At 36.8% G+C, this 22,455-nt stretch overlaps 1 protein-coding gene across 6 annotated transcripts in view; it reads left to right on the top strand.

The window, feature by feature from the left end:
• The window catches only part of SLC4A4 (solute carrier family 4 member 4), a 343,107-nt gene that overhangs the window by 286,954 nt on the left and 33,698 nt on the right, over positions 1-22,455 (top strand). For all 6 annotated transcript variants that reach the window (XM_041724407.1, XM_041724406.1, XM_041724405.1 and 3 more), the window contains 3 exons: positions 2,071-2,262; positions 14,618-14,731; positions 16,510-16,671. In XM_041724407.1, the coding sequence (XP_041580341.1) occupies positions 2,071-2,262; positions 14,618-14,731; positions 16,510-16,671 (468 nt within the window). The remainder of the gene's footprint in view (positions 1-2,070; positions 2,263-14,617; positions 14,732-16,509; positions 16,672-22,455) is intronic.

Here is a 22,455-nt window from a genome sequence, read left to right on the forward strand (position 1 = left end):
ATCCAAATGCAGAAATCTGAAAAACAAGATGAGACATGATTAATTACCTCTCAGAAGAAGAGTCTGATAAAAGAATAATTATGTAATTCAGCTGTTTATAAGTTGAAGCTTAATACTGAAAAAAAGATTTCAGGGAACGATCCAGGTTTTATGTTTTATTGACTTATGTAAGCACTTTACCTATTGAGCTCTATAAAAATATGAACTCTTTCTGGTCAGAGATTCTTCTTTTACATGTGTGATCTTTTATGACTAGGTTACTTACATCACAAAAATTCATTGAATAGTAAAGGATATTGATGATGTGTCTGGTGTGAGGTAGAACTAACTCTTGCCCCAAAGGACAGGAGAAATTTATCTTTCCATATTTATTTGCCAGGTATTCTCAAGTAACTCTCCTGTTAGCACATGACATACTCATTAGCCCTGGACCAAAGAGGAAGTCCAAGACCACGGCAGTGGCAGATTCAGTGTCCGATGAGGACCCACTTCCTAGTTCATAGACATCCTTCTTCTCATTGTGTCTTCATATGATAGATGAGACAAAGCAGCTCTCTGGGGTCTGTTTTATACAGGCATGAATCTCATTCATGAAGGTTCCTTTCTCATGACCAAATCACCTCCCAAATACCATCACACATGATTTCAAAACATTGAGGGGGAATTTTAGTCAGCACCCCCATTAGTGTTGATCTGTACGTGGCTGCAAGAAGGCATAACATTTTAGGTGAGGTGGCTCTTACGTGACTGAAGACAGTTCTGTAGAGAAGGAGGCAGGTATGAGCTGGCAAGGGCTTAAACTCTGAGCAGCTAGGGGATGAGTGCCCTGACCTCATCCACTATGTAAGCAGAAGAATTCTCCTGCATATTAGAAACAGAAAATAGGAACAGGCGTTAGCTGCTATAGAGATACTGACAAGGGGTGCCTGGGTGGCTCAGTTGGTTAAGTGTCTGCCTTCGGCTCGGGTCATGATTCCAGGATCCTGGGATCCAGCCCCACATCGGGCTCCCCGCTCAGTGGAGAGTCTGCTTCTCCTTCTCCCTCCCCTTCTCTCCCTACTTGTGTTCCATCTCTCTGTCATAAATACATAAAATCTTGGGGCACCTGGGTGGCTCGGCAGTTAAGCGTCTGCCTTTGGCTTGGGGCATGATCCTGGAGTCCTGCAATCAAGTCCCACATCGGGCTCCCTGCTTGAAGCCTGCTTCTCCCTCTGCCTATGTCTGCTTCTCTCTGTGTGTGTCTCTCAGGAATAAATAAATAAATAAATAAATAAATAAATAAATAAATAAAATCTTTAAAAAACAAGTATTTACAACATGATAGCAATTCATGAGATAGAAGAATATTTGAAAATTGACTCATGAGCTTGAGCTCATATAATATAGGAATAGATTAGACATCCTCCACACAACTCCATAGCCCATTACAGCATATTCCAATACTGGATACTCATGAAGCTGACCTGGAGTCAACAAGAACAAAAGCTATATTTTATCAGGGTATGCAACTGAAACCATCAGCATTTTTATAGTTTAATTCCTTAAGCCACCAGTCTCTAGTTATTTAGAAAAGAAATAGCTCTTTTGTAAAAGTGCTGGGTAAATTCATGGTTAACCTAGTAAAACTTTTAGAGAGCATTCACCATAGGGCCATCAGCTTGAATCCAAAGAAGCTGTGCACTGCAAAGGAAGTAGTTTTTGAACAACAAAGGTGTTTCAGAGAGTCTCACATTTTGGATATTAGTGTGTCTCAGTTTACTCTCAGGAAGGGTGACAGGAAAGAACGACTTTGTGGTTTGCTTCTGTTGAACAAATGGATGATTGTAGGACTATAGATCAAACTAGGTAAGGGATTGCATCATTTTCATTGTATTTTCAATAATTGCTAGCCTCTGGCCTCCCTTACCTGTTATTGCATTAACACTTCATCAAGTTTCACCCTCCAGTAGTTACCTGCCAACTGTTCTACAGAGACTTTTAGCCTAATCCCTACATAACCCTTCAAATATCAAATGCTGCTTTTGATGTATTGATGTTCTCTAGAAAAATTTTCATGTTTTTCTTTTTTAGTACCATAATGCTACCTTTGACTGGGCACTTTTGTCAACGAAGAAGTGTTTGAAATATGGAGGAAAGCTTGTGGGGAACAACTGTGATTTTGTTCCTGATATCACACTCATGTCTTTCATCCTCTTCTTGGGCACCTACACCTCATCTATGGCTCTGAAAAAATTTAAAACTAGCCGTTATTTTCCAACCACGGTAAGTATCTGAGCTTTAAATAACTTTCACTGAATTTATACTGTACCAACAATAATACAGTGTTACAGAATGAAAAAGTCACCTGTAATTCAGCTTTCACAATACAGTCTTGTGCATTTAAAAATTGATTTCCAGTCTTTTTCCATATGCGTATTATGTATTTTTAACCTAGTTGCAGTCGAGCTTTGAAAAGCCTTCCAAAGATTTTGCTCACATAATTCTGTCATAGAGTCTATCATAATTCTTATTGTACTGAGGGAAAAGGTGGGATGTATTCTAGCATCTACAAATGCATGAGTAAGGAAAAGACCCTTTAAATTCATAGTTTTAAAGTACATAAGCAAAAACTCTTCATATTAGCAGGAGTTTTGATGTAGGATTTCTTATTCATGAGCTGTACTTTGGTAATTTAGTAGTTGAATTATGGGCTGTGGGAGTACACTTAAACTGTGTTGTTACACCGGTATTGGGATAAGATATGAGCGTCATCTGAGCCAAATTTTCCTTCCCATAATGATGAATGCCGTAGTAGAGAAAAACAGATAATTGAGCTGGGTTGTGCAGACATCCTGTCTCCCGTTAATATGCTTGGGTGAACGTAAAGTCAAAACTGTGGTTCATGGACAGACTACAAGATAAGACCAACATTTAGTTAATGGCATTTTGTTTTTTAAGCTGCAGAGTGAAACTAAGATAATCCTTTGCTTTGCAGTTCAATTCTCAGTGTTCAGGATGTTGATATTTCCCAGGTAATCTTGATTATACTTGATTTTTATCAATGAGCTGCTCTTTGCAGCTGGAATCTCATGAAATCTCTCCCCTTGTGTTTTGTTTTTGGAAAGATTTTAGTAGACATGAGATGCAGTTGCTGAAATACCTTTCTTTCAATTCCTATGGAATGAAACATAATATATCCACTTTAACCTAGGAATTTTTTTACTTTTTCTTATAAAAATTTGTTTTTCTTATAAAATTGGAAATTAAGGGAAGTGTTAATAATTGTTTTTAGTCTGTTTGGGCTGCTATAACAAAATACCAAAAACTAGGTAGCTTGTAAACCACAGAAATTTATTTCTCATGGTTCTGGAGGCTGGGAAGTCCAGGACCGGATACCAGCAAGGTTGGTTGAGGGCCCTCCTCTTGGCTCATAGCCAGTGCCTTTCACTGTGTCCAGTGTCCAATCATAGAGGAAGGGCTAGGGCTCTCCATGGGGCCTCTTTTATAAAATTATTAATCTTCTTGGGGACGACTTCTTCCTTGCTACTGAGCATTTTCCTTCTTAGTTATTAATTCATTAGACCTCTCTCTCTCTCTTTCTGTCACACCTTGGGAATTATTACCCTTTTTATCTCTTCCACTTGCCAAAGCCTGAAATTATATAGACATAGCGGGTAAAAAGTAGAAAACTTGTGAAGCAGGTGTAAGTTGTAATTTGCAAAATAAACTTGTTTCAGCCTTAAGATGAATAGAGATCATCTCAACTACCTATGTAGGCATCACCTTTTTCTTCCAGCGATAACTCCCAAATTGAAAACAAACTTAAAAGGAATTTTCACTTTATAAGAGCACAAGCAGGTCATGTCTCAGGGTTGATAAATGCTGCTAAGAAAGTCGTGAGCATGTGAAGACAGAATAATGATAGCATTTCCAGTTATAATTCCTATGAAGAGGTTTCTTAGCATAGTTTACAATTGTGTATAGCAACCATAAAATAAACAGGGAGGAGAAAATATATGTGACTGACTTCTAAGGAGCAATGTTGAGGTGTGTAGGCTTTCAGACCGTTATTTCTCCTACTCACTTTATATTCACAACTAAATAATAGCAATACATACATAAATTCATATGTGCACGAGTAGCAAGAACATCTTTTTTTTCTCTCTCATTTGCCAAAATATAGTTGGATTGAAACTCTCATTTAGAAAGGTGATCTCCATAGATAGAAAGCAATAGGTTTATAGATTCTTAGGCTTATGTATTATGTTCAATTAAAACGTGTATGCTTAAACACAGTAAATTGGACAGTCCTCGATTACTGTGACAACAATCAAGCCAATTGTCACTACTTCCTCTCTCACACAAACAATTCACATGAAACCACTACAATCTCAAAATGCTAATGCTGGATGACAGTGCCCTTGTCATACAAAATATCCTGTTTTCCTTTAGCCTGGCCAGCCATTTCTCTCTTGCACTCTCATTTCTAAACATTTGTATGTTAGTCAATTAAGACTGTAAACTGCTGGAGGACTGCTTTACTTCTATATTATTCTTTACATCAATTAGCACAAGGCTGGACACAGACTAAGTAGTCCATACTGGATGACTAGTGGAGTGGAGTGAAGTAGGGATAAATGCTGCATTTGGTAGAAAAAGCACAGATGTGAGAACCTGGAGGCTGTAGATTGTAGTGCCAGCACTGCCATTAACTCACAGTGTGCCCTTTGATAGCTAACTGTGGACTTTCGTTACTACACCCATAAAATGAGTGCTCAGCTAGAAGACAATTAACATCCTTTTAAGCTCTAGTGTTGTGTAATGTTAAAGAGAGTTTGCTGACTCCATCTCCTAAATTAAATGAATTCTCCATTTTAAGCTAGAGCTTATAGCACTGAACAGGACTTACAAATAAAAAAAAATAATTATTATCTCCATCTTTATGCAGGTCTGATTTAGCACTGCTACCAGCCTGTCACTGTGGATGAGCCACAGTTGTTATATAGCAAATTCAACGTGTGCTTTTTCTTTCCACATTTGAACATTCCTGTATTCTTTATCTCAGCTAATAATATCACTTACCCTCCCAATCACCCAAATCAAAATCTCAAATCATATTCGGTCTATCAGTCTATTCTCATCAGGAAACATTATACACTCAGATGGGGTGACTTGAGGGGTTTACTAAAAGCATTATTTATAGAAGTGCATTTAGGTTTAGGGGGCCCACAAGGGAGAGTGTAGTGTCCAGTGCTCATACTGTGGAGTTATTATTATCTATCCTTGGCCCAAAGGTGTTGCAAAGGGAGTGGTTTGCTGGAACCCAGAAGAGTCTCAACCAAAGCATGAAAAACACTGTCCTGGCAGCTGCAGTAACCTTGGGCTGAGGGATGTAGCTAGCCTGAGGCAGCCTCCCAGCTATGGGAATAAATACTTTGATTTCTCTTTTCCTTCTGATGGCCTTCCCAGGCTACTCCAGGCTAAACCCAGCTAGAGAGCAAGAGAACCTACTGCAAACCACACAGTCCGTCTCCCAAGGAAGAGAGCCTGGTGACAAGGAGTTCAAAATAGATCTGGTGTGACAAAAGATGATACCCATTGCAATTGCCTAAGTTTTGTTTCGTTTTGTTTTTTAAACAAATTAAACTGGTCATGGTCCTCTCGGTTATCCTGCTCTAGTCTCTTTCCCTTATACTTAGACTTCTGTTCCCCTAGTTTAGCCAGTCATTACCTTGGCCAAGACCAGGGTCAGTTATCCATTCTTCTCTCCCTTAGGAAGCTAGTTGTAATCCATCAGTGTGAGCACTTAAGGCAAAAGAGTTTGTTATCCTGTGTCTATCAGGAAGTTAATTTGTATATTGGGCACATCTAGAGAACCCTAATGCTGAGGGGAACATGAATGGAATACCAGTACTTCATTGCCTGTCTTCTTTGTGCTCTACATTCTTTTTAGAGGGGTGTATCAGACTGTTACCCCATACAGTTACTCGTCTGCTACATCAGCCTCAAGTCTTTAGTCAAAGGCTTTTGGCATCAGAGCTTTCTGTAGGAGCATCACAGCATCATCTGTGATCTTCTGTGGCAGATGGCTGGCTCAGGGTGTGGACATGAAATGTTCTTCCAGAGTGCCATACCAATGAGTGATCATATGCATGCAACAGAGATGCCATCTCTGTATATGTGCTGGCAAAATGAAAGCAGTGGCTTAGAGCAGAATTGTGATTAGTAGTAGTAGAACTCATAAAGCCATATATCCTCTGAATTGGGCAAAATTTATTGATACTTTGATAGTCAAATATGGTATGGCTGGCTGATATACATATTTGGTATGAAAATGTCTCTCTTAAGGAACTACTTAATTTCCTCTTTTCCCTGCATTAGAATAAGTAACAGTTTTGACCCTCACATGAATTGATGTAATAGTAAGATTTTTTTTTTTTTTTCCGAGAGGGGAGAGAAATAGAGGAGGGGCAGAAGGAGAGGAAGAGAGAGAATCTAAAGCAGGCTCCATGCCCTGCCGAGGTGGAGTTTAATCCATGACCTTGAGATCATGGCTGAGCTGAAATCAAGAGTCAGACACTTAACTGACTGAACTACCCAGGTGCCCCAAGATTCTTTTTTAATATGCCTCCTGATTGTTATTGTCAGTTAAATAAATACCAGATAACATCAATAGCTGTGACACTTTCTACACTTTATTTAGATGACACTTGAGCAGAATGTTCTTTGATGTCCTTTTTTTTAAAAAAAAAAAAAAAACAGTATCCTATAATTAGTATATTCATTCCATATTGAAAAAATATTGTGACCCTAATGTGTGCTTGATACAATACTGGGTGGTAGGGGTACAAAGACAGGTAATTCATAAACCTGGCCCCTAGTAGGAACTAAATATATATTGTTGAATAAGTTAGATTTCTGGGTTTTCAAATGTGTGTGACTCATTTTGATCCTTCTGCTCCATTCATGCTTACTATCTTCTGTGGAATCACACTTTGGTGCTTTCCTGTCACCTAAGTAAATTGATGGTGGTCTTTGAGGAACTGGCTATATGAATAAGAAAAAAAGTATAGGGCTTCAGGAATTTTAGTGGAAATATAATGAGCATTATAGTTGGGTGATACATTTAGTCTTCATCCGTGTGGAACACAGACTAGAATTCCACAATTTACTATATTTTTGACTCCATGACTTTTAGTTGACATTTTGGCCTGTGACCATTCTATTAAAGTTAGATGTTTTTAGTTGATAAAAAAAACCTTTATAAGAATCAGGTGACATCCTTTCTGTTTTCTTTTTCTCCCAGAAACTCTCTTGATGAATGCTAAAAACTTTCAAACTAAAACAAATAATATATCCAAAAATTAGTAAATAATAGGCATGTATTCTCTGTCCCATTCTAGTGTTAGTAATACTGGGTGACATTTGGCTGGCTTTTGCAGAAACAACAGACCACATCATGCCATTGAAGCTCATTCAGAAAATGACTTTGTTGATAGTGAAAGGGAATCAGATTTTCAAATTCTTGTGTTATTTTGTACCAAGGAAAGTGATTTTCGAAGTCAAATTTGTTTAATCCAAAATTGATTTTCATATGTTTTTCTTAAGAGTGACAAGGGGATATTTGATTATAAGTACAACTCAACCTCTTAAACTTTTAAGAAAGATATAAATACTTCAGTTCTTATAGATATATGACCAAAAAGGCAGTCAACCTGAATTGAGCCCTAAGAAAAATAAGGCTGGGAGCACAGATCTGCCCAGTGTTTTGTGAGTGCTTAAACGGTGGCACAGAAGCAATCTGTGGACAATAATTTTGATCTTGGTACTTTGTTGGTCCTAAACACTTTCACCTTACTTGCCCATCATAGAAAAGTCACCAGCATTGAAATCCACTCATTAACACAAAATGGTCTCCTACTCAATTTTCAAATAGTCTTATTTATATATGTGACTTAATTCTTTTTAAAATTTAATTTTTGTATCTTAGTATTATTATAAAACCAATTTTTAATTCCTAGAACTTTTTTTTAGAGATAATTTATTTATTTTAGAGATAGCACAGGTATTCAGTGGGGTGGGGGTAGGGGAGAGCCAGAGGGAGAGGGAGAACAAGAATCTCAAGCAGGCTCCCCATGGAGTGTGGTTCCTGAGCCAAGGCTCAGTCCCAGGACTCTGAGACCATGACCTGAGCTGAAGTCAAGAGTCAGATGCTTAATTGACTGAGCCACCCAGGCACCCCTGGCACTCTTTATTATAATATTTTCTGCGGGGATATGTCAAGAAGACCCTATTTGAGGGCAAAGAAATTTTGATAATTGAGTCTTAGTCATTGCATTTCCGTGTTGGGCCTTTGAATACCATCTAGTCCAATACTGCCTCTTATTTCTGACAAGTGGTCATCTGTGGGCTGCTTGAATGCTTCCTAGGACAGGAACTCCTATCTCTGAGGGCATTCCTGATAGATACACAAATCTTCTCTGCCACACCCTCTGTCCATGGGGTCTGCCTTTGCCCTCAGAGGCTCCACAGAACAAGTTTGTCTTTCTTGCCTGTGACAGATTTCACATATTTGAAAACAGTTTTCCCCACAACTTCTCAAGGGCTACCATTGTTTTTAATGCAGTGTGTTTTCTGGAATCCTATTCCTCTGGTACCCATCTCTGGATCAGCTCCAGATTTTCACTATCTACTTAGAATATAATGTCCAGATTGAGACACAGTATGTCCCATGTAATTTGATCATTTGCTTCTGGCACACACTTACTAGGTTTGTTTTGCTGTTGTTCTGCTGCTCAGTTTTGAAGCAGGATGCAGGAAGAGGCCCGAGTGGGCTGAAGTCTCACTAGCATTCCTGCTGAACCACTTTGTAGGCCTACACCCCTCTGTTCCATGCTTGGAAAAACAATTTTTTTAAAGGTAGACTTCCATCGGGAAGCTCTAAGAACCGCCCAGAGGAAGTGCCCAATCCAATTCCCTTCTTTGTTCCCCAAATCTCTGACTCTAGAATTCACAGCATTAAAATCCTGGAGTCTAAATCAGACTTTCCTTTTATTGAATTCTAACTATAGTGGGCATTATTGACTCAAAGTACAGTGTATTATGATTGCTACACTGATATCAGTGCTTATTTCTTTTTTAGTGCTATGCTTTGGCTCCTGGGGGGGGGGGATCAAATTTCAAAATTCTCATAGTATTTTGTACTTTTTCATGATTGCCAAAAGGCACATATTCGTCTGGTATACATATTTGTCTGATATACTTTTTCTCATCTACATTAAATGCTTTTTTTACACTGTTTAGTGGTTTCCAAGCACCACCATCGTGAGAGGAATTGACATCATGAACTAATACTTATTGAGAACCCACAGGGTGCCTGCTGCTGTACTTATCTCTGTAACAGCTCCATCCATTGAGAGCAGCTCTGCAGGCTCACAGCCTTACCCCTGTTAATTTAGGAGCAGCTGCAGCCCTCACAAAGTGAAAACCAAATGTCTTCTGGGGCTTCAGAGAAACCAAATTCATTTTTTCCCCCTGCAAATTAACTAGTTTCTCCCTGCTGGTGTCTTCATAATTATGACTCTCTTAATAATTAATAAGTACCATCCTTCATGAAGAGTATGTTTATAGTAGATTTATTAGGTTGTTTTTGCCCCAGAACAAGAGAACAGTGTATGGTTATTTGAATTTCTCTTCCCATCCATGTAATATCTTCTTTGCTTTGATAGTTTAAATATTTAAGGTTATTTCTTATTGTTTCTTATTTGATTAGTTGAGAAATTTTATAATTAATTATGCAGAGGACAGAAATATTTTTCTTCTTTTCATTTTTATAATTAAAAAATGGTAAACAAAAATAAAAGAGCTTGGGGCACCTGGGTGGCTCAGTCGGTTAAGTGTCTGCCTTCAGATCAGGTCATGATCTCGGATCCTGGGATTGAGCCCCACATCGGCCTCCCTGCAGGGAGCCTGCTTCTTCCTCTCCCTCTGCCTGCCACTCCCCCTGCTTGTGCTCTCTCTCTGACAAATAAATAAATAAAATCTATTTAAATAAATAAATAAGCTCAAAACCAGTCTGATATAAAAGGATTTTAGTTGAAACACACTTTTTTTTGCCTTATTCATGAATGGAGATAGGAATTGTCTTACATTTTAGCACATCTGTGTATCATTAAAAAAAAAAAACAAAAAATTTTTTTAATAGCAAGCCCTTGCTATATATGAATTGCCTTAATTTAGTTTAACTTAGATTGTCATAGTTTATATTCCTAGGATATTGAAGTTGGACCTTGGAGGGACTTAGTATTTGACTGGAGGGACAGCCACAAATTATATCTGTCCAAGGTAGATTTGAAGCCCTCGAATCCACAGGATTGTGTATGAAATCTTGTGAAAACCGGTTTCTCACGAAAACCTTGGCACTTCTAATCATTAGCAATAAGAGCTAGAAAGGAATTAAGAACTATGAGTTTCTAATTTCATTTCTTTATATATTGGCACAAAAAAGGTTGTTGTTTTAGAGTTTTTGCAAGAGCTTAAGTTTGATGAAAATGGAAAGTAAAATAAACAAAAAACATGAAGGGGAATTCATGTTTGTTTTTTTTTTTTCCTAAATGTGCTTGGAAATGTGAGAATGACCTCAAGAGAGTGATTCTTATCTCCTTAAAGTTAAAGCTCTTGTTCACAGGTCCTAGAGTGTATCTAGTAAAAGCTGTATTTACTCAGCACTTGACATTTTTAGGGCACTTTATAGTTCTACTGTCAGTTTTCCCTCGTTCAAATTAAAGTTTAATTTTAGTATAAGGTAAGACCTGAACAATCTTCTAAAATAGCACCCTGACATGCTTTCTCCAATTAGAAGATTTGGAGTTGAATACAAAAGTAGCCTGGGAGAAATCAATTTCCTTACTATGAAGTTTAAACTGGATCCAGTGTCTTAGAAATGCATGTCTGATGATAAACACTCTCCAGGAGTGATTTCTGCTGTACCTGAACTGTACTGTACAATTTAAGGGAAAGGAAGGGGAAATAGAAGTGAATATTTTATATGGAACATATCACCCTGGCTGTGATTTTTAATGAGGTTAGGCAATATTATTAATAAGGTAGCTTTTTTCCCTACAAATTTTAAGAAATGTAATCCTGAATCATATTAATAGTTGTCTTTTTAGCTACTTTTATACTCATGATATAATAGTATCATATTTGATAAGAATACCATTGCTGAGGGTTTCTTCCAAATATATAATATTTTGCCCACATATGTATTTGGATATATTTCTTCCATATATATTACATGCATCAATTTAGGAAACTAATAACTAAACTAAAAGATAATCTATTTATATTAGTTTCCTATGGCTCCTATATCAAATTACTATAAATATGATCGCTTAACACAACACAAATTTATTGTCTTAAGATCTGGAGGACAGAAGCCTGAAATGGGTCTCAATGTGCTAAAGTCAGGGTGTTGACGGGGCTGTGTCCTTTCTGAAGGCTCTGGTAAAGAATGCATACCCTTGCCTTTTTCAGCCTGTAAAGGCGACCTGCATTTCTTGGCCTGTGGCCCCTTTCTCCATCTTCAAAGCCAGAAATGGCCAGTTGAGTCTTTCTCACAGTGCATCACTCTGTCACTGACTCTTCTGCCTCCCCCCTTTATTTTTGAGAATCCCGGTGATTACATTGGAGCTACCAAAATCATTTTGGATCATTTCCCCAATCCCAAGGTCATTTGATTAGCAGGTTTAATTGTGTGTGTGATCTAATTCTCTCTAGCCATGCAACATTACATACTCATAGATTCCGGGAAGCAGAACCTATACATTCTTGGGGAGGGCATTATTTTGCCTATCACATTATGTGACCTAAATTTTAACATGATTATACTCGATTACCCTGACAATGGACTGAAGGGGGCAAGTACAGAATCAGGAAGATGAGATAAGAAGCAGGAAACCACAGAAGATAAAATGGTGTCTTAGACAAGGGAGCAGTGGAGGTGGTGAGAAGTGATAGCATCCTGAGTACATTTGGAAGGTAATTTGCTGACCTATTAGATGTAGGATATGACAAAAAGAGAAGAGTTATGCGGGTAGTTAAAAGTTTTTGGCCTAAGAAATAGGAAAAAGTAAGTTGCCATTAACTAAGAGCAGTAATTAGAGCTTCAATGTTCAGTTTATGGAAAGCTAAGAATGCCTCTTCTCCTAACTAAAGAAGCAACATGTCCCAGGTGTCTGGTAGTGGTTCCAGTCATACAGGTCTATTCCCTAGTGGGGCTAGGGGTACACGCCCCCTGGGGCTCTCTGCCAAGGAATTAAAGATTGGATTCATTTGCTACTCCCTACTTCAATTCTGTTTATGAGGAAAAGGAGAAGCACTGTCCTTTAAATAGCCATCTCCCCTCCACTCCTTTGAACAACTTCTAGTGTATCTAAATTGTCAATAAATTGGATTTGCTGGATAAAAACTGGAGAAGATGAAAAAAAAAAAGAAATAACTTATTTTTTGCCTTTGCAAAAAGACCGCTGGTCTTCCAGTGATTTATAACCTACTGGACCGGAAAGAATATATTCAACCTGTGTCATATGGCCATCTTTGCCAGACCATCCTGAACTGCCTGTGTCAACACTTAACTAACACAAAACTTAAGAGATGGGAGTTTCCTCTAGTACTGAGCCCTGGGAAACATCCTTTTCCTGCAGGGATTCCAGATACTTCCAACCAAAATTAGTTGAGTGGCAGTTCCATATTATTACTGGGCTTTTATATCTTGTTTCTTGGAATTGATGATTCCTTCTAAAGACCTCCTGATGGTAGATTATTTAGTTATTCCAGTGGTTTCTGCAGCCAAAGAGGCCTCATGGAACTTGAAATAACAACGGTTAACATACATTAGGAGAGTTTATTATGTTCCAGATGTTATGTTAAGCACTTTCGTGGTTTATCTTATTTAATTCTTATAACAAACTGATGAGATTGTAGGGATTATTTTGGCTGCATTTTGCAGATGGAGTAATTGAAGCTAAGAAAGCGTAGATATTTACAGATAGGAAATAAATGTGTTAGAGTTCCAACCCAGGTCACCTGACTGTAGAAACTGTGCTCCTAACCACTGCACTCTATTTTTCTCTCCAGATTGATCCCTGCCATCTTTTTGTGCTTGACATTATTGTATGATTGGTATTCACTTGCCCTTAACATAGCCCATAGATAGCTTTCTGTTTCTTTGTGTCTACTTCTCAAGAGAGCTAAACCTAACAGAACCCAGCCCTTCAAAAGGGAAAGGAACTCCTAGCCAAAAGGCCATCTCTCATCTTTCATCTTGCTGCTAGTTAGGACCCAAGGCTCCTGGCCCTGGTCCAGAACAGAGCATGGTCCTGGCCTTGAGCATGCCCAGTCCTTGTCCAGTCCTTGGGCAGTCCTCCCACTTCTCAGTTCTGTTCCTGCTGAACATCTAACTGCAATCTTCCCCGTGCTACAGAGCTGTGTAACCACTCAGCCTCCCCCTGATCTCACTCCATCTAGCAGTACCAGAGCGCTGACTGCTTGCCTTGAGGAAACTGGATAACTGCGGAATCCACCTTGATTGGTTTAGAAGCAGGTGTTTTTGAGTATGTGACATTCATGAAGACACGGTTTGTGTCCATGTTGTTCATTGTGGTATCTTTAGTGCCAGTCAAAGTAAAGGCATTGAGGAAATTCTTGTTGAGTGATCACATTATGTGCCACCATATGTACATACTTACAGGGTAGCAGGCGTCTGTGCTCTAGCAGTGCTCCGAGGCCATTGTCAATGCCCCTGGATACTGCAGAGGAGCCACCAACAGTCTCAGGCTCCCCTACTGACTCTAAAATGACCATTCTTGACTCACTCCATGGGAAAGGTTTGGGGTCAGTGCTACATCCCATAAGCCTCAGCCCTTGTCCTGATCAGAGGTAGATACTTAGAAAGCTTCAAGTTTGTCAACTAATGGCAACCGTGTTTAAGAAGTGGTAGAGAGGAGATGCCCCACCTACAGGAAACTTTAAGCACTAGCCTACAGTGAAAAATATTTTCTTTGATAAAGGTAGTGATATCATATTTCTGTCTTCATCACTTCATGTTTCTCTGAGGTCTTGAGTCCACTCAGTCACCTAGAACTTGGAAGCACTTTCCTGCTAGATTCTCAGTGTTTTCAGGTTACTTTATGCAGTTATCTTGCCCTGTACACACAGTGCTGTTTCTCAAATAATATAAATCTGTGTTTTTTGTGTAGATTTTCACAATATGCCTTGAGACTTCATCCTTATCTAGATACCCTCTATGTTGCACACAGGAAGAGTGTACAGTATTTTGGGAATATATTATTTATGATTCCCCTCTCCTGCCTACACACACACACACACACACACACACACACACACACACACACTGATTTGTTCTGTGGGATTAGATTCTTTCTGGTCAGAAGAAAATGTGATGCAAAAACAATTTGAAAATAATCTCTGTGCAATGTGACACCTCCTTTAATATGCTTGGTGATGCTGTTACTGTAGACTGCTAACAAACACAGAATTCTTTGTGTTCATTTCCAACACAGGCAAATATATTAATCCAGTGCTAAACAGTCCTTGGTTTCCTTTTTTATTTTTTCAGGCAAGAAAACTGATCAGTGATTTTGCCATTATCTTGTCCATCCTCATCTTTTGTGTAATAGATGCTCTGGTAGGTGTGGATACTCCAAAACTAATTGTGCCAAGCGAGTTCAAGGTAGGTGAAAGTCTATTTTCTGTCATACCTTGGACTCTGTAGCTTTCTTTCCTTTCCCCTGTTGTAGTTTGTTGTATGTTTTTGAATTAGTTTTGTGTGTTTTTTTTTATTTCAGAAGTGGTCCTTTGCTAGGTCCATCTATATGCTTTGTCTATTTCTTCACTAAAAGGCCTGATTAGGATCCACTGCAAGGTTCACATTATATTAATTTTTATTGAAAATACAAATTCTGTATTATATTTTTAGAGTATTTAAGATGAGCCAAGTATTTTCATATAACTTCTCACCTTGATCCATGTAATAATTCTAGGATGTAACATAACTATCATCACCTCGATTTTATGTTGATGTTGGAATTCATAAAGATTAAGGAAAATGCTCAAGATTATATTACTTATTCAGTGCTCTCTTCCTGCTACCAAACCACCTGCCATACACACAGACGTTTGTATGTAATGTGCATTTGGATTATTACAAAGAAGATCTAAGAATTATTCATTTTATAAATCTATTAGTATGTGCAGGCCTTAATGGATAAAATTTACATTCCAGTCATTGATACATCTCTCTCCCTAATTTTTTTTTATGTTTTTCCCTTATTTTGTAGAACACTCCTAGCCTCTCTTTCCCCATCACTGGGGCCATATAGTTACTAAGAAAAGTTGAACTAACTACAGTTTTAGCTTAATAACTACTTCATGAGGAAGGGATATCTGTGATGTAGCAAACAGATTATCTCTGCCATCACATATTCATTTAAGAATACAAAGATAAGTTTTCAATCATTCAATAATTAGTTCACTTAAGTTAATATCAATTGAATGTTTGCTTTGAGTTAGGCCCTTTAGGGGGGATTTGAAAGGCACTGATGAATAAGAGGAAGTTCCTTCCCTTCCAAGTTCTCAACCTGATAATGGTAGTAAAATGAGGATAGAAAAATAAAATAAAATAAAATAAAATGAGGATAGATACAGTGATGTAGTTATGAGCAGAGGGAGACGGAAGACAAATATCTTCGGAGAAGTGAGACTTTCTTGATAGTAAATGTAGAGAATATAGTTCATAGGATTCTGTTTTAGTTCATTTGCATTATTTAACATTAGGAAAAGGAAAGAAAAATGTTTATTTCTGTAGTAGAGGTGTGATCTGACCAAGGTTAGATGGAGAACTGGAAAAATAATCATATTTTTCATTTTTGGTAGTATTTCTGAGTATTTAACCAGTTATTCTGGCTCATTTTTTATATGAACAAGAAAGACTAGAGTTTTTAAGCAAGCTCATGTATAACATATAAAAATATTTGTCACTTTTTCTATATTATGTGAAACGATTACAATTTGGCAGTTGTAGAAGCAACATCAGTATAACTGCAAAAATTCATGGACAAAATTCACTGTCACTTTGTAATTTCTTGCCTGTGTCCTTACTATTATATTTGGGTTTTTCTAATGGCTGCCTCTTAACTTAAATCTCTGTTTTTCCTCTTAAGTCCTTATCTTAGATCATCCTAACTGCACAATATGGCATTTACCTGTTTCCCCTCAGCCTCTATTCATACCCTCCTTCGTTTAAAATACTGCCGTAAGAATAACCACCTTTAGGAAGTTTTTGGTAACTGATCTTCATTTAACCTATCAGGGAGACCGTTTCTGTTTCTGGCTATGTTGGCTCTCCAGAAATAAAATTGTCTCTCTCCCATTGAGTTTTCAGCAAATAGTATGTACTAACATACTGTTTTGTATTAACCTGTTTTGAAAATATTCTCTCTCCTCTTCAAGCCAACAAGTCCAAACCGAGGCTGGTTCGTCCCACCATTTGGAGGAAACCCCTGGTGGGTGTACCTTGCAGCTGCTATCCCTGCCTTGTTGGTCACTATTCTGATTTTCATGGACCAGCAAATCACAGCTGTGATCGTAAACAGGAAAGAACATAAACTCAAGGTAAATGGTCAAGATGGTGGTTATCATTGCCTTTGATTTTCTTTGCAGTACTTGAAATTACTAATTTATTCAAAACCAAGACCGTTTTGTTGAGAGTTAGATTCTAGCTAATGTTCTTTATGACATGGCAGGGTCACAGAGTACTTTGTGTTGACATGGGTCCTTGGTGTAGCACTTTAGGAAGACCTCATTTAAATCTGAAAAAGTTGAAATCCTGTTTCCTTCACCACCAAATAGGGCTATATAAACTGTTTCCCAATCAGCCTCTCTCATTCTATTTCTGATTTTAATATGCTACCTGTCGCTAATGAAGACAATAACAATTTTTCTGACACTATTGAGATAAAAACAAATGTATATTTGTTTTTAATCTCTTGACTTGTTGAGCTACAGTAATAGATTTTCTGCTGTTGAACCAACCTTGCAACCTTGTAGGATAGAGTTCCTTTTATACATAGCTTTTATATATGTATAATAATTATTGCATAATTATTATTATAATGTATAATATATAGTGTATTGTTATATATATATATATATGTATCTAGTCTGACTTTTGCATCTCTAACATTGGCTCTCGATTTTCTTTCTTACTGTGTCCCTGTCTGATTTTGGTATGAGGAATATATTATCCTTATAAAATGAGCTGGGAAGCATTTCTTCTATTCCACTTCTATTCCATTCTCTGAAATAGAATATAACCTTCTCTTTATCCTGTGTAACATGCCAATTATCTTTTCTTTGAATGATCAAACATGCTTGTAAAACTATCTGGGCTGAGTAGTTTTTGGATGGAACTTGTAAAACTGATGATCAAAATGTTCTAATGGTTATAAAACATTCATAATTTCTATTTTTCTATCTTAGAAACTTATACTTTTCTATATTTTATTCCATTTTCCTAGTATTTTCAAACTTATTGATATGTTGTTTATAGTATTTTGTTATTTTCCTAATATGAATCTGTTATTTTCCCTTTAAATTCCTAATGTTGTTGACTTGTGCTTTTTATTTTCCTTGATCAATCTAGCCTGAAGTCTGTTCATTTTATTAGGCTTTTTTCAAAGAAGCAGTTTTTTACTACCGTCGATTTTTTTGTACTATCTCATTGTTTTCTGTTAATATTTCCTTATTTGTTTTGAAGCCATGTTAAGTATCTCCACACTTGAATTTAGTTTATCTTTTCAGTGAATTGAACATTTTATGTGACTCTCTTTGTTTCTAGTAATACTTTATGCCTTAAAGCTTATTTTATTTTGTTCTAATAAAACTAAGGTAACTTAATTTTCACTTATCTGATACATATTTTTCTATTCTTTTACTTTCAGTATACCTTTTGTCTTGTGTCTCCTTGTAAATCACACAGAGGATCCATCTTTACAGTCTTTTCTCTTAACTAAAATATTTAATCCAAATGGATAGTGGCGGCTAATAGATTCGGATTAATTTTTACCACATTATTTTTGTTTTCTACCTGCCTAACTTTCCCTGTGTTTGTTCTTTTTTATTCTCCTTTCTTGCCCTCTTTTAGGGTGATACTATTTTAATTTTTGTTGTCTTCATTCTAACTTGTTTTCTGTTAATTTGGAAGTTACATACTTTATCTTCTCTTAGTGATTATGTTGTATATTTTAATATCCGTATTCAAGTTCTGAAGTTAGCATGTTTATCTTTCTGCTGAAAATGCTATGGCTAAAGAATGCTTTAATGTCGATATTCCTTTCTGAGTCATATGTTATCATTGCCCAGATTTGATTGCTACCTGGATTTTAAAATACAATTAGATGTGGTCACCGTTTTTAGAATTATATACAAGTTTTACCATTTTCTTTTCTTTTCTTTTCTTTTTTCTTTTCTTTTCTTTTCTTTTTTCTTTCTCTTTCTTTCTTTCTTTCTTTCTTTCTTTCTTTCTTTCTTTTCTTTTCTTTTCTTTCTTTCTTCCTTTCTTTCCATTTCAGCCTTTTGTTTTGGAATATTTTTCTTTAGAATACATTATTTCCCTTAAACAGTTCTTATTTACTAGGCTTAAAATTTTTTTCTGTACTGATCTTTGGGTGGTGCATGATCTCATTTATGTTTGTCTAAAAATGTTTTTGTTCACCCTCATTCTTGAGAGGCAGATTCTCTGGATATATAATGGTAGATTGAAAGCTCTTTTTTTTTTTCAGCATGTAAACGTTATTTTCCAATATTTTTCCATTATTTCTGACTCATAAAAGTGAACTGTCAATATAATTTTCATTCTTTTATAAGTAATCATTCTTGTCTTTTGGATGCTTTTATTATCTTCTCTTTGGTCTTTATTCTGAAGTTTTACTATAACTTGTATCAGCATAGATTTCTTTTTATTATATTTTGGATAATTGGGTTTCTAGTCTTTTATTAATTATTAGATTTTATCAGTATTCCACAATTTTATCAAGTCTGACTCTTTCAATTTCTAGTACACTCTTACAGAATTCTGAATAGAAATTTTATTGTATATCCTCATCTTGTGCTCCATTTCTATTAATCTGCTTTTGGTTTTGGGATTTTTATTTTTGCTTTTGTTTTACATTTCCTGTCTTTTGGTGCCTGTGTTATATTTTGGGTAATTTCTTCAGATCTTTCTCTTTATTAAATTCTTTCTTCTGTTGTTTCTATTCTACCAACAAACCAGCTGATGAATTTTTCCTTTCAAGAATTATACTTTCTCATATTTAGAAGTTCTTTTGTTCTTTTCCAAATCTTCCTGTTCAGTTTTGATAGTTCTGAACTTCTTTATTATTTTTCCATACACTCTTTTATCTATCTTTTATACATTTACTGTCTTTGCAGGTTTGATTTTGAACCTTTTTTCTTGGCTGACTCTTACTTCTGGTGTCTGTCTTCCTCGTGTATTTTTTTTTTTTAAGAGAAAAAGTTATGAGCTAATCTTCCTGTGCAAATGCTTCAAAGCTTTCCAGAGAAGTTTATTTGCTGGGAGGTATAGGAGAGTCCAACCAGCCAAGGAACACTTTACTTTTATTTATTCCTATAAAAATATTTCACTGTGGAAAATTTTAAATGTATATAGCTCCAGATGTTTATCACCCAACTCTAACAATTATCAACTCATGGCTAGTCTTCTGTCCTTTAAATCCCCATCTTCTTACCCTATAATACTTTAAAGTGTAGACAGCATTTCATATTATCCATAACCTTTAGAGTATGTACTTCTAAAGAGAAGATCTGGGTTTTAAAAATTTGTTTATTTTAGAGAGAGAGTGTGAGAGAGCGTGGGGGCAAGGGCAGAGGGAAAAGGAGAGACAGAATCTTTAAGCAGACTCCGCACTGAGTGGGGAGCCCAATACAAGGCTTCATGGCAAGACCCTGAGATCGTGACCTGAGCTGAGATCAAGAGTCATCTGCTCAACCTACTGAGCCATCCTGGTGCCCCAAGATAAGCTCTGTTTTTAAAAGCATGACCACAACACCACTATCAGTCTGAAAGAAGTTAATATAATTCTTTAATATCAACTATCCAGTCAATACATTAATTTACAAATGTGTTGTAGATATAATAAAGTTTAAAAATAAAATTTATTTGATTAAATCAGGATTAAAATTCATTTCAAATATATTCTTAAATCTTTCATAAACTTTTAGTCCATAGGCTTTTCTCCCCTTACCCTTCCTCAGTCAATCTGTTTGGTTTCCCTAGTGATTTATTTGTTGAAGACAACCAGTTTATTTTTCAGTTTATCTTTTGCCATGTCACAAGCCACCTGAAAACTTAGTGAAAACAATTCATTACCATCTCTTACATTTCTTTGGGTTGACAGGGTTCAAATGGATACTTCTTGCTTTAAATCTCTCCTGAATTTGTAGTAGTGTCATCTGAAGAATTGACTGGGCTGATTATCCAGGACAGCTTCTTTACTCATTCTCATGTCACACATACTTAGTACTTTGATATTCCTTGATGTGTCTATATGGATTAGCCTTCTTGCAGCATGGAAATCCTGAGCTATTTGTAGTTAGTACAGGGAAACTGACTTTCCAGAATTAAGAGGGAAAGATGCAAGGCCATATCATGGTTACACCTGCAACTGGCACAGCCAATTCTTTTGCTATTGTTGATGGGTCAAAATAGTCCTAGGCCCAGCCTCCTTTGAATGGGGTGAGGAAGGGCTCCATTGTTTGATGGAGAAATGGCAATTTTACACTGTAGAAAAGTGTGCAAGTTAGGAGATATATTTCCAGTTGTTTCTGTAAAATAAAATCTGCTATATTTGGGAGTGCCTGGGTGGCTCAGTTGGTTAAAGGTCCAACTATTTTAGTTAAGGGCATGATCTGAGGGTCCTGGGATCCAGCCCTGTGTCTGGCTCTGCACATAATGGGGAGTCTGCTTGAGGATTCTCTCTCTCTCTCTCTCTCTCTCTCTCTCCACCCCTCCCTCTGCTCTCTTCCTCTCTCAAATAAATAAATAAATCTTAAAAAAAAAATCTGCTGCATTGCACTGTAGAATTTGCCATAGTCTAGTCTAGATCATGATGTTTGTTTCCCTGTAGTGTCATTTAGCATGCACTTTTGATTCTATATTTTCTTTAAATTGGTCATTGGATCCAGAAGTTTGATGAAGAATAGTTTTGTCATTTTATGTCTATATCCCTTTATTTTTGAGGGTAGATTGGCAAGGCCCTCAGGACAACTTTACACTATACTTTTGACTTAAGGTTTTCTAGACCATAGAGATAACGTGAATTCCAACTTCAAACTTCATTGTACGTTTATAATTAGAAATATCTTTCAAGATTCTTTTTTTCTTACAGCTTTATATCTAGAAGCAAGGCCTAGAGTTGCATATATCCCCATTGTCTTTCTCTACAGAGTGTCCTATTTCTTAGTTGGCCAACTGAGTATGCTGTGTTTAGAGTATCCTAATTTCATTTCAAGGGATGTCTTTCATTTATACCCTTTCTCCCATATTCCTAGAGTGGTCTTCTGTCCCTAGAGTTCAGATGTTCATTCTAAATCCAGGTCCTAAGGTCTCTGAGGGTGGGCCTAATCTCCAGGGCTTACTGATGCCATAGATTCACTCTTTCTTGTTACCATTGTTTTTTCTCTCCAGTTGTTTCTTTTACTTTCCGGTAGACAAGCCATGATTTCTAAAAGATATTTTCTTTCTTTTTTCCTAAAGATTTTATTTATTTATTCATGAGAGACACACAGAGAGAGGCAGAGACACAGGCAGAGGGAGAAGCAGGCTCTATGCAGGGAGCCTGACTGATGTGGGACTCGATTCCGGGTCCAGGATCAGGCCCTGGGCTGAAGGTGGCACTAAACCACTGAGCCACCTGGGCTGCACTAAAAGATATTTTCTATATCTGTTAAGCATTGTTAGATACTTTTTACTGGGAGGATTTCAGTTTGATTTAGTTTTAAAGGCTGGAAATTGATGATAGCTAATATATTTTATTCTGAAAAGAGGAAACATTTTAAATTTTGATATAATAGTTGATCTATATATATAAATTTGCTGTGTGTCTTTGGAGGTAAATTCTTCTTCACTTTTGTTCATTTTCTTATTAATAAAATTCCAAATTTCAAGTTTAGCAAATTTAGAATTTATAAGATATATATTTTTTTAATACTTTTTTTTAAGTAATCTCTACACCCCATGTGGGGCTCGAACTCACAGTCCCAAAATCAAGAGTTGCATACCCCACTGACTGAGCCAGCCATGCAATCCTGATAAAAATATGGAATTTTTAAAATTCTCCTATTTCCTATAGAAAACATGGGAAAATAAAGACATACTAG

Source organism: Vulpes lagopus, chromosome 12 (assembly GCF_018345385.1).
Source record: "Vulpes lagopus strain Blue_001 chromosome 12, ASM1834538v1, whole genome shotgun sequence".
NCBI lineage: Eukaryota > Metazoa > Chordata > Mammalia > Carnivora > Canidae > Vulpes > Vulpes lagopus.